The 16,426-nt window shown below is 39.5% G+C and overlaps 1 protein-coding gene across 4 annotated transcripts in view; it reads right to left on the bottom strand.

Annotated features, from left to right (window-relative positions):
- csmd2 (CUB and Sushi multiple domains 2) overlaps window positions 1-16,426 on the bottom strand; it is a 366,263-nt gene that overhangs the window by 153,316 nt on the left and 196,521 nt on the right. For all 4 annotated transcript variants that reach the window (XM_020624534.1, XM_020624535.1, XM_020624536.1 and 1 more), the window contains 5 exons: window positions 13,939-14,026; window positions 12,863-12,987; window positions 8,599-8,720; window positions 5,672-5,775; window positions 3,892-4,004 (listed from right to left, as the gene is read on the bottom strand). In XM_020624534.1, the coding sequence (XP_020480190.1) occupies window positions 3,892-4,004; window positions 5,672-5,775; window positions 8,599-8,720; window positions 12,863-12,987; window positions 13,939-14,026 (552 nt within the window). The remainder of the gene's footprint in view (window positions 1-3,891; window positions 4,005-5,671; window positions 5,776-8,598; window positions 8,721-12,862; window positions 12,988-13,938; window positions 14,027-16,426) is intronic.

The following is a 16,426-nucleotide window of genomic DNA, read 5'->3' as shown; positions in this document are numbered from 1 at the left end:
GATGGATAGGTGAAAAAATAAGAGGGTGGCAAGCGACCAAAGAAAACAACAGCACAGGAAGTGTCAGCGTTGAATTCTACGTACACATCGCTAAGCTTGTAGAAACAAAACATGCAAAGAGGTCCACAGCACAGAAACTGTCAGCGTGGCCTTCTGTAAATGTATAACACAAAACAACATAACCAACGTACAAAATGCAATCCACAGCACAGGCACTGCCAGCGTGGAAAACAAAATGAGGTATGATACATACCACGACTATAGGTCTGTTACGGGGTATGCACGTTAGGTAAGTTAATGCTCCCGCGAAGACGGCGCGTCTGCCAGAGGTATAAATAAGGAGTACGGTAACCAGCAGGATGCACCCCAGCTGTGCGCACCGACAAACAAGTCACTAATAATGAAATGCAACACAGCTGAGGTGCAGATCCCGCAGGATCGAGAGAGCAGAGGAGAGAAAGGTCGCGCCGAGCGGACCTGACAGCATGTCAGGATGGTGGTCCATCATTGGATCACAAGTCAGATTTTGGTCAGACTGATTTGGCCAACAGCACCTTAAGAATAATATACTTGAACAATAGAAAAATGTGCCACTTATGCTTGTTCTAAGTCACTGTAACATTCCAACTTGAGGGACTTATTAACCAGATGTGTGGAGGCCAGGTCCAGGACTGAGTGCACCTGTCCAGCTCTGTCACCTCTAAGATAAAAAGCAATCTGAAAGAGTTTGTTATGTACATGTCCCTTACAGTAGCATAGGTTGGCTAATACATCCCCAGGTACAGAGTGTCATAAATCCGGTCATTATGACATTAATCCTCTCTTAGCTAACTCTGAATAAGAAACATGACATCAAAATTGACATAATGTTCCTATTGTTACACATTAAATATTTTCATAGTTTCATTTGCCACCAATGGTATTTACTGTGTCTCTACCCTCCCTCCAAAAAGGGATTAATTAATCTTGCAAACCTCTCTCTTTCAGCATCCTTCTTTGTCTTTCCCACTTTCTTCTCTCCCTTTAATGCGTGACAAATGTTCTTGCTTTGGAAGCTGAGGCGAGCACTTTCATGCACACACACAAACACCCACCTCATGACCACCCTTTTTCCTTAAAACCACCCACGCCAATTTCATTACCGCAAGATTTATGCACAGATCTTTCTTTCACTCACTCTTCTTTGGCTTTTCTGAGGTTGCAGATTGCAGATGCTGAGGCATCCAAATGGGAGAAGCACAGAGAGCGAACAAGCCCATCCATCCAGGAAACAATGGCAGGACCCAATACAATCTTAAATCACACTAGGGGTGATGCTGGGTATAAATCCATACTCAGCCCCAATGATGATCATCATTTAGAACACATAGCGAGAAGCTCACTGCAGTTTAAATGTATAGCTGTCCTGAAGCTGTCTCATTTACAAGACAGCTCATTGATCTTAATGGAAGCCACCTTTAAAAGAAGATTTTAAGGTGAGTCTGAGAGAGAATTAAAAGGAAAATTAACAAAAGGGATGTATAAAATCCGACAAAAGCACATCTAGAAGAATAAACTAGTCCTAAGACAGACACAAGACATGCACAGAATCATACAATCACTTGTTTGTCAACAAACTCAATGACAAACTCCAAGTCCTCTAAAAGACCGTTCTGCCTCATGGATCCCTACAGTTACAACTTTAGGGAAAATGGAAGTAATAAATAAGAGCCCTTTGACATGTGCCTGTACAATTGTGAATATATGTGTTTCATAGATTGTATCTGTCTTTTGAAATACATGTGTTTGTGAATGTTTCGTAAATGTGTTTCTATGTATAGTACCTGGGAAATGTTTGAACACACTTTTCCCATTTAATTCAATAGAAAACCGTGCCTAAACCTTTGCATATGCTGTGTAGTAGAGATCATCTTATACAACAAATGCACAGAGGCAGGAGTGAATGAAACAGCATTTCTGTCTGTTTAACATTCCAGAGTAATCCAAGCACTATAATGGGACTCAGACTCACATTACTGTCAGCAGCTACACTGCAATCTCCTAAGGCCTGTGACAACCAATGTACTGAAATAGGCTATTTTATTGGTATTACCCAATGTCATACGATGTCTCGGTGCGCTTTATGGGCCCACATTTTCCACCACCATGTCAAAGCCTGATATGTGAAGTATCTACAGCAGAGCAGCAGAATTCAAGCACTGACAATGATATTTTTTTCAACAGATGGTGACACATGGCACAACATGTTCAACTTTAAACTCAACAGTCTGAATAGGGTCAAAAGCATCCACCGATACTGAAGAAAAAAAATACAAAGGACATGACCTCTGTTTACTCAGTGTTAGCTACTGTCCTGTTGGTCTATGCATTTGCATATAGGTGGAAATAAATCCAAATGCTTGAAATTACAGGCAACCAGTGTCAGTACAAAATACAAGAGTGGTTGGGTTCAGACCTACGCATGTGCATTAACACCAATTTTGTCTGCATCATTAGAATTTCAATTGAAAGATTGAGGCCAACACAGAAAGAGTGTGACCAATACTCAAATGCATGAGTAAGGTGGGAGTGTGTTCTGGTATGACTGTTTGTAATTACACTTGATGATCAGGCTTAAAAATACAAGTAATTGAGAATGCAAATTAGATTTTGGTGCTCCAGTCTGGAAGGTGAAGTGGTTCAAAGTGTTTCTTCCTCTTCATTAAGTAGAACTTGTTGTTTTAATTACACTTTGATTCAGCATGCTCCACTCTCTCTCTGTTATTTTTACTGATGAAAAATCATCTGTGGGCAGAGGAGAAGTATTTGCATGCTTAGAAGCGTACAGCAGACTTATGTAGACAAACAACTCTGGCAAACTCCCCATTCTCACATACTGTGCATACACACAGGCAAACAGAACACACACACACACAAATTTGCAAATTCACACTCTCACTTTTGTCTCCTCATGTTTTTACACATACTAACTCACAACGATGTATAAGAGCACACACATACAGATACACAGTAGGATTAGTTGATACGATCAGCTATCTGTTGTAGGCAGGATTGATAGCCCAATAACCAGTTTATTTTACCAAAATAAGACCCTCTATTGTCCTGCCTCATTAGTATTCAAGGCATCAAACATGACACTAATAATTCATCTAAAATTATAACTTGTGTATTATTTATGACTGTATTTAATGACAATCTTTCATTCAGAGCATTAAATGACTCACCTGCAGTGTTCAACTGTAGCCTTTATACGATATATCTCTTGGGTCTGTGTCCCATTTAAAGGCTTTGTAATCGAACTGTAATCCAGCAACATACCATTTGACCTAAGGGCATCACAAGACCTTAAGCACCCTGCCTATTTTGTTAAGACACTAATAAGTTTAATTACATAAGTATTAGAGGAGACAGATGCAGCTTATTTGAGCCTTATGTTTCTAAAACTCAACAGATTATTATCTTGATTATCATTAGAATGATGAACACAGGGAAGGACAGCAATGTTACAGTCAACTGAAGCAAAATATGCTGTCAGAGATCATAATACCAGCTGTAGGCAGTAAATGATAATTCACAAGGGTCAATAAACAAAAGAGACATTTAATTCCATTTGAGGTTGTCAAAGAAGGAGGTATACTACTGTAGGTTAGAATGTAACTAAAGGAACCAAGATAATTTTTTACTCTTTGTGTGACTCTACATCACAAGTTAATGAAATGATGATGTACTAGAGGATTGTATAAAATACCTCTTATGATTTGCATAAACATGATACTACTTGTCAGCTGATTTAAATGCCCCAAAAAGTCAAATAATATGTTTCAGCCATATTCAGCCAGCTCACTGGCACATCACACTGACTGACAACCAGGACGTTCGGAGCATCCTTACCTTCATAGGATACCTTGAAGCCGAGGGAGCCACTAGTGTCATCTGTCTTGAAATTGAGCCACATCTGGTGACTGGTGCTGACCACAAGGTCTGGAGTTGTGGTACCAGACAGGCTATAAAGAAAGACAGGACAGTATTTTTTTAATGAGTACATGTTTCATTTTTTTTTTTTAATTTACTTTATCTTTGCTGTCTAGTTCAAAACAGTTTGGGACAGGAAAGTGGAAAATGAAAGCAAGATCATTCACACACAATTCACAGAAGAATTTTATTATTTGAATAGTAATTCCACCCAACTCTAATTAGCAAGTAAATAGCTGTGATTAAGGGTTCTAATTTTAGTGATTGCACATAGAGAATAGTGGGAGTAGTGGAAAGTAGTGTCCAAACAAAGTAATGTAGGGTCCATGTTTTTGTCCTTTCTTGTTCAGCCTTTAGAACCACAGTGCAGTTTTGCTGCTGAGAATTATGGGTATTTACCATGTGAATTGTTTTATACCCATTGCACTCCTTTCCTTTTTTTAGGTGATGCATTGCATGATTGATTGACCAACAAAATTATGCTAAATAAAAAACATTTTTCTTTGAGCTTTCTTTCTTACAACTTTCATATCTATGTGGTATGAATAATTTTCATCTAAGATCCAACCTAACAAATTCTGACAGTGTTGTAATTTACCTGCTAGCCTGTTTGAGATCTATCTATCTGTTCATGATAAGTTTCTCCCACACACAGATGTCATTTTCCCTGTAGAAGAAACAATTGTGCTAGATCCACACCCAACTGTTCTTTTCTGTTATCAAACCGACTCTGTACAGTCTCTTTCATATGCAGGAATACATGGGATGTGATTGGTTCCGACTTGCTGCCTGTTAACCACCACATTTATGGCTGTGCTGCTGTAGGGTTACTGATGGTAAAGGTATGAAACATTCCCAACACCCTACACATGCTTATCTGCACTACTGAGTCACAAAAATATAGTCTTGAGTTAAACTGTGGTGATGGCAGCAATATATTCTCTGTCTCTAAATTGTTAGATTTGTTTGCATGCAAGAGCGCATCTGATCTCAATGACAAAATTGCTCCCTCTACTTTCATATTATTAAGAAAGTATGCAAGAGGTAGTCTTTAATTGAATAGATAACATCATTTTTGTGTCTTGTGAAAGTACAGTATATGCAAGAACACAAAAATATCAAAGTGATGATGATTTTCCCTCATCAGCAAACCCTTCCCCCACAAACCTCTCTCTCTTTTATTTCCCACCTTCTCCTAGATCCCACCCAAACGAGGCAGGCTGGAATAAAATTGATCTATAAAAACTTTATTAAGGTGGTAAATTTCAGCACAATTAATAACAACACCCTGTGAATTGTTATGGAGCATCTGCTAGTGCAGTTTCTACTAGAGGGCATCAATATGCAGTTCACAGTACTGTGCCACATGGCTGTGATCTTGTTTTTAACATTGAAAAGTGATGATTGACAATGTGGTGTGGCATCTGTCTTTTTATGCACTACTGCATCAGTGGTGATGAAATGAAAGAGAAACAGTACAACAGAGGAAAAAGGGCCAGAGGGGTAAGGGACGACAGGGGTAGCTGCCAGGTGCAGAGAAGAGGAAAGACACAGCAAAAGACAAGCTATGATTACATGGACGGAGAGCAGCAAAGATGAAAATGACTGCTAGATGTTATTGCATAGTAAGACCCTGAGGAAGTTAGAAAGAAGAGAGAAGATTAAAGGCAAAAAGATGGAGGTCAAAAGAGTCACTCACACATGGAAGATGGTCTTCTGGTCTCCCACCACCTCACCATCTCCCACCGTCAGGGTGTCATAGCCTCGCTCGAGGTCAAAATCCTCAAATGTCAGCTTGATGACCTAGACAACAATGGGTACATTGACAAGGCTTCTGTAAATGACAGATGCTTGATGCACTTGAAATCAGGTGCAAAGCACAGAGCCCTTCCCGTCTGTGATTTTCCATCACTTTGTCAGCTTATCAGTCTATTATCTGTACACCTCTTCTAAATATTGTGTAGCACATTTCTATTTACATATATAGTATGGGTGTATATTTTGCTTCATCTATCATCCAGTCTGGTGATTCTAAAATCTCTGTCCCACTATCACATCAAATATCTGATTGCACACCAGACAGGCTGCATGACCCCTAGTAGTTGCTCATCAAAACAGCAGGTTGCAGCTGCCTTTACTGTCTATTTACCTGAACTTTAAGCACATCAGGAGATGTGGCATGTGACTTGAGGTAAATACAGTATAATGCATCATAAACATGACATAAAAGTTTTAAAATGGTTATTTGCTAGATTTGAACTCTTAGGGGAAAACCACCTACAGGTAAGAGTAGGGGAGAGAAGGTGGAAGAAGAAAAACAACAAATATGCAAAGGGCAGCTCTAATAAAGACAAACATAAAGTTTGATTATGATATTGCAAAATGTTGATAGACAAAAAACATAACAAATAAAAATATAAAATAGAAAGTAAAGCACGGAGGGGCGGGCTGTCTTTGTCTCCTATTATAAATTTGCTGCCACTGATTCTTGCCAGTTCTTAATGTTTTCAGAGGGCTGAGACAGCAAGGCCTAATGAAAAAGCTTATATAAATGCAAATTGCATTCTGTCCTATGTTAGTCTCCCAATGTCTAATGCAGATGAGATGAGAGATGCATGGTGTGCAGGCAAAATGGGTCAGATCACTCGATAAACAGAGTTTCATACCACAAACTCATCTCCCATATCTTAGCCAACAGGTGAGGAACAGAAGGGAATGGATAAACAAATGAAAGAGAAAACAACAACACAACTATACTGTATATACTTTAGTTGTTTGCACTATCTGAGGGCATCTCTGACATTTTGGTTGTTTCGGAACAGAGTCTCCATATTCCCTGACGCTGACAGATAACACCTGAAAGATTGTCAACTAAAAACAGCTCCATTCAGTACCTTCAGGACATTATGAAGGAACAACACTTGACAGGAACCCACATTAGTCATTATGTCACAAGGTTGGATTTAGGTTTAGAAGAGCTGTGTTACATCCTGCCTACGTCCCTGTGCAGTTCCGCCTCAGTCCTCTGCCTGACCTAACATCTCCTCAGGCTGGGGCTATGCAGACGGGAAAGAATAGAAGCTCATTATACCTCTAAACAGAAAGAACAGCCTTGCTGCAGCTTCATGTGGACCAGACGCAGAGCCAGAGAAGGCCCAAAGTACTGTAAGATTTGAATCTTATAGGCTTCAGTCACTTTATAAGCTTTAATTATTTTTCATACCTTTAGTTCCCTTTAGTTACCTTTCATAATTTTATTTTCCTTACTTATATACAGTATATTACAGCTGTATTGATGATTGTTCAGAACTGCTGAGCTTTGGTTACTTTTAATAACTTTTCCTTGCTTATATATCTTACAATTGTATTGATGAGAGTCAAGTGATACTGAAGTAGAAACTGCCTGCTTTAACTTCTGTGTAGACATAGTGTATGTACCTTAAGGCAACCAGATGGCCTATTTTACATTTTAACACAGACCTGTTGGCCTGTTTTGCATCCTCACATAGGCCCGCTCAGCATATTACAAGTTCTGCTTTGTCGTGTAGTATCTTGCAGAGACAGGGGACCTACAACCTGAGATGACCACCTGGCCCGTTTAGCATATTCACCAGATCCTGCTTTGTCCTGTAATAGCCTATGCACATAGGGGTCTGCAGCTGCAGACATACAATTGTTTAGTAGTCATGTTGTGTGATACCGCCTGGTTTCTATCACATTCCAGCAAGCGGTGTGAGCAGAGGTTGGCCAGTCAAATGGCCAATAGGATTACGAAGTGTGAAATGTTATACCTCTGTCCAGGGCGGACCTAGCCCAAGAAGATAAATGTAACGTGAAAACAGAACTCGGGGTTCAGAGAACGGATTTCCTGCGTGAGCTCTGTCTCTCTGATCTCAGCACTGTAAGACTTCACCTGTGCCCACACTTTGAGTAAAACTTTCTGTTGATTTTAAACAGTCATCTCCTGTCTTCACTTCTTGCGCTTCCAAAAAAAGAATTGGGTTATTTCTAACAGTACCATTGTCTGTTTCAGCAAGCTGCGTGCTGTATACACCCGAGGATGCCTATGCATGTGTTTGTTTTGGGGCTGGGTGGGTGTCCACTGTGTCTGACTACCCCTCCGACCTCACCCCTCTCTTCACACAGCCTTCTCAGGCAAGTGCAATAAGAGAACAGATTTCTAAAACTATTTTGTTTGAGTTCAAAGAAGAATGCTTGGCAGGAAAGCAACTGGGTGGCCTTGAACACAACTCCAAAGTCAGTGGTCTGAAAAGAGGCTACTCTCAAACTTTTATCTGTTTTTTCCTCTTCTTCTCTCCCTCACCACAGGTGTTTTTGAAAACTCTGTGCTCTGTTGGCTCAGTTTAAGTGTTGTGTCGTTTTACCCCCTCCCCCCCTTATCTGTCATATTTTTCTGTAAGAAAGCCTCTGTCACGTGGTGTACATAAAAAGTATGAAATAAATCATGAGTGTCAAAGAAAAGCTTCCTCTAGAGTTACTCCCTAACAGATGCAAACACACCAGTCAACTGCCAAACACAACACTTAACACAACACTGGAATTAGCCAATTACAGTAGTGAAGCTAAATTAGCACTTTGCACTGTTGTTTAAATTCCATCTTTTACCTTTGATGTGTCTGTGGCTGTGATGATCCAAGTACAGTTGGCATTGTTGTCATACTGGACCGGGTAGTTTGGAGATGTGATGACACCACTGGGTCCTCTCAACTGACCTCCACACATTGGTGCTACAAGAGAAAGAGGCAAATGTTCAGTAATAGTTTAAATGCACAATTTGAAACCACAAACAATGTAGCGAGCACCACACCTTGGATTCACTTTTTCTGTACCAAACGTATCTGCAGTTGCAGTTTAGCTGCATATGTAGGAACACAATTTTTAGGAAATAGGGTTAGCTGATTTGTCCTTGTAAACTGAAACAAAATCTTCTGAATATTACGGTAAACTAACATATGATTCAGACAAGATAATAATCATGGTTTGCAGCACTGACCACAGCACTTTTTCTTTAGTTTCTAAGCAGGCATTCATGGGCTATGTTTTGTGTACTCAGGGGGTGCTGTAAGACGAGCGCTACCTACAGACTGTACTTTACTTATAGCATGTGTCATATTGTGGAACAAATGACAAACAATCAAAGTGGCCACTTAGTGCACAAAGGATGACACTTTGATTTCCTACATCTGTAAATCCACATTTGGCTGCTAGTTGTGTTGATTCATCACTTAAAAACCCTAGTTTCCACCTGTTAATGCTGCTTGTGCTCTTTTACAGTACCTTGTGCATTTTGTAAATTGTATCTTTTACTTGTGCTTGCTATGTTTCTTCAAAAAAGAATTGCAAGGTAGAGGTCTTCACCAATCAAAAATTGTGGGTCCGATAATAATTTATTTGTTTATATAGTGCTTTACAACACCAAAGGGAGCTCAAAGTGCTTCACAATAGAGCATATAGAAATAAAAGCAGAACATGTTAAGACACATTTAAGACCTATTTAAACCCAACATGCATAAATTAATTTGGACACAAGAGGGATCCAATCCAAGGTGGGCAGAGAAAGGCCAGACCTAAACAGAACTGAGAAGAATTAGATCTGAACAGAGAGAGAACACAAACACTAGCAGCCGCACAATGCGCTATTAATTAATGTGATTCAAAAACGTAACAAAAACTAAAAATATTTGGTTACATGATTCAAAGACAAATTTATATAGGTACATAAATTTTTTTTGACAATAATATGTATAAATCAAATCAGTCATTTGATAGAATAAATCATGCAGGCAAGTGATGTTCTTAAAGTAAGCATGGCTTCAGTTCCCTTGTCAAAACAAAAGCTCATTGAGCCACATGGTTCACTATCCTCATTCTCCTTCCTCAGTCCTCCCTCACTCATCTCCAAATGGTGCAAAATGCTGCTGCTCGTCTTCTGACAAGTACCAGAAAATTTGACCATATAGCCCCGGTACTGGCTTCTCTCGACTGGCTTCCAGTCCATTTTAGAATTGATTTTAAACAGTTGATTTTTGTTTTTAAGGCTCTTAATGGTTTGGCACGATCTTATCTCACGGAATTAGTGCATTGGCACAAACCTACAAGGTCCCTCAGATCTTCAAGCAAGTTTCTTTTAGAGGTTCCCAGGGCCAGATATAAATGCTGAGGTGGCCGTGCTTTTACTGTTACAGCCCCTAAATTGTGGAATAGTCTACCTTTTAACATTAGGTCACCTACTGACCTCATTACTTTTAAATCATTGCTTAAAACATATTTATTTGCCATGACTTTTAATACACAGTAGGGCCTGATGCATGCCTTTTAATTTTAATTTATTGAATGTATGTCATCTGTGTGTCTGAGTTATTGTTTTATTTTTGCACTGAATTTATTTATTTTATTTTAGTTATTTGTCGTGATTTTATTCTGTTTATGTAAAGTACTTTGGTCAACTGGATGTTGTTTTTAATGTGCTATATAAATAAATTTGATATGATTTGATTTGATTTGACTGAACTGCAAGCAAGTATCAGTTTTGAAAGATGAAACTATTTGGCAAGTGGTTGGTTTTTAAGCCACCATCAAATTATGAGCCAAAAATCCATCCAGACAAAATCATCTGCTGTGTTCCCTCTAAACACTCCATTTGCCAATTTAGTGTCACCATAAAAAAAAGAGACTGTTGAAAGATTCAGTCAAACCAATAAATCACCGAAAATATCAGGGAGAGGACATTTTTGTAAATATTGCCAAGCTATGTAATTTATTATAACAATAAAACAAACTAGATGATGTCATACGTTTTTATGATCCACTGCTATTGTTAGAATACAAAATACAACCGTTAATATGGAGGGTAGGTCCCAGGCACAGCTTATCATGGGGAAAAAAATACATATAACAAGACTAAAACCACACTTTAATACTCTCTTTGAAAAAAGTGGGCAAGCAGTTTGCAAACCAGGCTTTAAAGGACAATGTGACTTTTCTCATTGAGGCCTGAGGGTGTCTGCAGGGCAGAACTGTTAACCACCCCTTCAAATTAAAAGTGAATTTCTAATGAGTACTTTAAGTGGAGTGAGAGTGAGCATGTGTACATATGAGGGGCAAAACCTGAAAGTATTTGAAGAGGCCTGAACCAGCTACCCTGATTTTAATGAGTTATGTCTAGGAGAGGTCCTTCGTGTGTTCAAGCCCCACTCAGTGGCTTCATGCTCCAAATGTCCAAATCACCCCTATTAAAATGTTGAAAGAAATTTGGCGAGGTTAAGGGGGGAACAAAGTAATTAACATGAGATGCACTGACAGTGAGGGTGACCTTAATGAAAATAATAAAACAGAGAGAAAGTACACTTGAGCTATCATGGAATCATTGTGCCTGATATACCCCAACCTGTGTGTTTGGTGACAGAGAAAGAAGTCCAACAAGTCAATGTGCAATCAAAATCCATGACAATAAAAACCACAACAGCTCAGTTGATCCATGAAACTAACATCTGATTTCTGGACTTTAATATCCAGAAAATGAATGTGCAGACAGAGATGAACTTTTATCCCATGCTAATGATAGTGCTGTTCAGTTTAATGATGACAAATGCTAATTTGGGATACAGATCTTCAATTATTCCTGGATGATATTTAATCTTCATTTAAACAGAGTGGGGCAGAGCAAAGGCACAGCACCAAAGGTTAAATGAAGATGATGGAATGTGATATTTTTAATGCCATGTAAGTAGATGTTATGTCAATCACAAATAGTTCTTTACATAAATCAAAAAACAGATTACAGTAATCTTATGGCCTGCATTCAAAAAGGCTCCTTCACTTTTGTGTCATTTTTTTAGTTTAAAGAAAAAACAAAAGACCTGTATATACTAGGCCAACATCTATGTGTCTGATGTCATCAAAAACCAAATAATTTGTTTTAAATCCAAGTGACTGGTGACTTAGATGAGACACAGCACAAACAATCCCCTACTCATATAAGTCTGATATTTAGAATTTAAATTGTTTCCCACAAATTAATCAAAGACAAGCACATTTTCCCAAATTAATAAATGTATTTGAATAAAAATCACAAATCATTAAAAGTTAGTACAGGGATTCAGGTTCAACAATACTTGCTGTACCCTGTCACTGACAAACTTAACACAAAGATCATTTCATATGAGTTTCTTTGTTAATACACTCTCTGATGCTGCGATTTATGAGGCCAATCTCATAATCTTGCATAGTGCATAACCTCCCTGTGCATGCTCTGCATCTGGGTCCTCTAAATGTAAATCGTTACAGTTATATTAACTACAATTTTGGGGTATTGGGTTTAGGATTTTTTTAATTTTAAGCTCCAAAGAAACATTACTCTACATACATTTAAGCAACACATTAATACATTCTGCTCCAGTAAATACACTTTACAAGTCAGATACCCATAATTTAATCTACCTATACTACAAAAAGGTGAAAAATCTAATTTACTCTGATTAATTCAATTCACTGAAACTGAAAACTAAAACTGAGGAAAACATGAGCATCAGGACAAGTATACAGGGACCTCTTTTCTTGCCTGTCACAAAATGGTCAGAAGTGAATAAAACATGACTGATGGGAAGCACTATGACAGTATGGCTAAACAGCAGGAAGAAAAAAAATGCTGGCCAAAGGTCAAAGTCAAGCCAGTCACAGTAAAATGATGAAATTTGAATCAATAATAAGGAGAAAAGAATACAATGGACTGGTTTTTTTGGACAAAATGACTCCCAAACCAATACATCAACAGCAGAGGACCTGAGTATGGAAATTTAAATGGAGGTCACATTGAGATTGCTTCCTTTACACACATGCATGGATAAACAACCCGCATGTCAATCCTTACCTCTGCATATAGGCCGATCGTCACTCCAGCCTACATAGCTGTCCGTCACTCGGAGACAACTAATGCTCTTTGAGCCCTGCAGTTCATAACCTTCATCACAGGAAAAATGCACTGTGGCTCCTCGCCTGCAGTTAGATTGCAAACAGGGAAAACATATCAGCATCTCAAACCCTGCAGATGAGGCAGGAGTAACAAGAAGATGTTTATTGGGGGGAAAACACTCCTAAACAATGTAATAATGTATTCTTTTACTTTCTGGCTTTCTGAAATTCCCGCATTGTGGGAGATGGATGTTACCCATTTGTCAGTGTTATAGCTGACCACTGAGACACAGTAGCTCTGACAAAAATGAAATGCTGTAATTCCACAGGTAACCATTCCACAGAAGAAGCCTATTAGTGTGCTGTGGCTCAAATAGTTGGATATTTGTTGTAGTGTACACATTTCTCTATCAAGATTGGTTATCACGGCTTTTTGGCACATGCTGGGTTGTGCTTGTGTAAATGTGCTTCATACACATTTCAAGATGCAGTACTTGATTGTCCACCGAATCCAAAATGTCCTCTCAACTCATTGTGGATTAAATTAAACTCATCAACAGTGAACAGGGAGGTAATTTTAGAAAAATGTACAGACTGGCTTTGAAAATGTATAATTTCAGTTGTCCCATTGATACAAGGGATAATTTTAAACATTTAAAACTGAAACACTCAAAGTAGAAAAGACGTATTCAATTTTAACACAAGGCAACTGAACTAACAAAATTTTACATTAAATGTGGAATAAAATGTTAACAGCAAACTGTCATACAACCCTCTTATAACACTTGCTGTACACAAGTTAATTAGACCTTAATTATTAAATTAAAACATGGAAATGCTTAATACTTATATAAAATACTTATTTGAATTACTGCTGTAAAAGTCACATTAAAAAATGGAAAAATTAGGTTAAAGCAATAGGTGCAGCATAGTACATAAAGTACTGAAGTACAAAGTTAAACTACTTTTTTTCCTCACAAGCCACAGCCTCTGTATAGCTTAAGGCAGTATACAGTCATATTCAGTTGGCTTTACCTGAAGTCTGAGCCTTTTCTTTTTCCTCGGTCTGGGATTCCTGGGTCTGGACACATGTTGTGCCCCTGGGCTACACCCATCTGAGACACTAATGGGGAAAAGACAAAGAGAAAAGCACTAAGAAAGTACACACTGTTCAACAAATGAAAGTCTCATCATAACTGCATATTCAGGAAATGTTCAATTTTGCTGCATTAAGGAAAGTGTTCATACATATAAACTGGTCGTTAGTCATAAATTTTCACAAGCTGGGTGTAGTAAACTTGCAGTACACTAGCCAGTTTGAAAGTCTTTATAATCCTTACATTTCCCATAAGAACATAAAAAGTAAATCAAGACTAACTGCTGACAAATCTTTTTTTTATGTCACTTTATTGTGACAGAACAAATTACCGTTTCTTACTATCAGATGAGCAGTGGTTGATACTTGTGCCAGACTTACAGTACGTACATCAACTCATTTTGCATACACCTTGATCTACCTAACCAAGTACAAGAACATTTTAATCCACTACACGTATCTAGTGGTGCTCTGTTAAATCATGTCACTGGGTGCAAAAAGGTAAAGTGCCAGAGGGGGGTCAAATAAACTTGGCCAAGCAAGAAAGCCAATCTGACTGATGAGGAGAGGTCAAAGGTCTGCAGGGCCAAATCAATGTGACACCTGCTCATTGGCCAGTGTCCCAGTGTGAGGCAAGATGGCAATGGATTTAAAATAAGGCCCACAGGTGTCAGCAGGGGTAATGAAAGAGATGGCAGGAAAAAGGGGGTAATATAAAAGTTACAGTTGACTAAACAGAACAGGAGGACAATGTTGACTAACTCACGAATATGTGACTGTGACTATCAGTCTTGAGAGAGCTAAACACTGCTTTAAATGTAGAGAAAACACCATTGAGACAGACTGAAACTGATGTACTTGTTGTGATTCTGTCCCACCTGCTTCTAATGGACCTAGTCACTCGCCTGGATGGGAGATACAGGGAGCGCCAGGCAGAACGCCTCCAGGGACCATCCCACGCTAGTCATGGTACCTCGCCGGGTTCTCCAGAACCAATGCAGCTCGGGAGATCGAAATTAACCCCGGAGGAACGAGAGCGCAGGTTCACACTCCATTTTTGTTTTTACTGTGGGAGTCCAAGACATCGAGCTTTTGCATGTACGTTAAAAGGACAAGGCTCAGCGGGAAAAGGGAAGGCGCTGCTGAGTCGTACTGTGACAGACATAACCTCCTCCCATCCTGTTGTACAAGCTCTTTTGTCTGTTAATGGTCATGATATTAGATTACCGGTGTTCATCGACTCCGGTTCCAATGCTTGTTTTATGGACCCAACCTTCATACAAAAACATCAGATCCCTCTCTGTACAGTTAATCCTGCTCTCCTGGTTTATTCACCCAATGACAAATTTCTGTACCAAGTTACGACTCAGTCTATGCCACTCACACAGACTATAGAAAACCACGTAGAAATGATACAGTTTCTTGTCATTCGCTCACCACATCATGTGGTAGTGTTAGGGTACCCCTGGTTGGTGAAACATGGGGCCAAGATCGAATGGGGAAAAGGGCGAGTGGTTGAGTGGTCAACACAGCGTGTAGAAACTTGTCTACAATCCGCTGTTAGACAGTGGATAGTGAAGACAGAGGTTTCAGAGGTTATCCCCAATCTTGACAAGGTACCAGCTGAATATCACAAATTACAAGTATTTAACAAGACCAGAGCCACATCTTTGCCTCCTCACCAACTCTACGATTGTTCTATTGACCTGCTGCCCAGTACTATGCCCCCTAGGGGCCATCTGTTTTCCTTGTCTGTCCCTGAGCAAAAAGCCATGACAGACTACATCATGGAGGGTCAAAGGGCAGGGTTGATTCGCCACTCCTCCTCCCCGGCTTTCTTTGTAGGGATAAAGGATGGTGGACTCAGACCCTGCATAGACTCCAGTGCCTGCTACAGAACAGCCTTTATGTCAAAGAAATGCTGCTTTCATGTCTCGACTGTCTTTTCTGAGGTTTGTAATCTCCACAGGACACATCCAAATGGATCCGACTAAGGTCCAAGCAGTGACAGCATGGCTCACACCTACGCCCTGTCAGCAAATACAGTGGTTTCTGGGGTCCGCCAACTTCTACAGGAAATTCATCATGGACTACAGTACCATCACTGCTCCCCTCCACAGACTCATGTCCAATGCCAAACACTTCAACTGGGATCTCTCGGCTGATGCAGCTTTTTCAGCCTTAAAACAACGCTTCTGCTCCGCCCCAATCCTCACCCCTGCCTGACCCAGAAAAGCAGTTCATCGTAGAAGTAGACGCATCTGACTTCAGGGTAGGGGCGGTACTGTCTCAGTGCTCCGCTCAGGATGGGAAATTACACACCTGTGCCTTCTTTGATAAACTGATTCTGATTCTGAATTGGTTGGAGGGTGCCAATCTACCATTCCTGGTCTGGACCGACCACAAGACTTGGAATACCTACAGACG

The sequence above is a fragment of the Monopterus albus genome, unplaced genomic scaffold (genome assembly GCF_001952655.1).
Source record: "Monopterus albus unplaced genomic scaffold, M_albus_1.0 scaffold329.1, whole genome shotgun sequence".
NCBI classification, from domain to species: Eukaryota; Metazoa; Chordata; class Actinopteri; order Synbranchiformes; family Synbranchidae; genus Monopterus; species Monopterus albus.
This window is presented reverse-complemented; position numbering and strand designations above follow the sequence as displayed.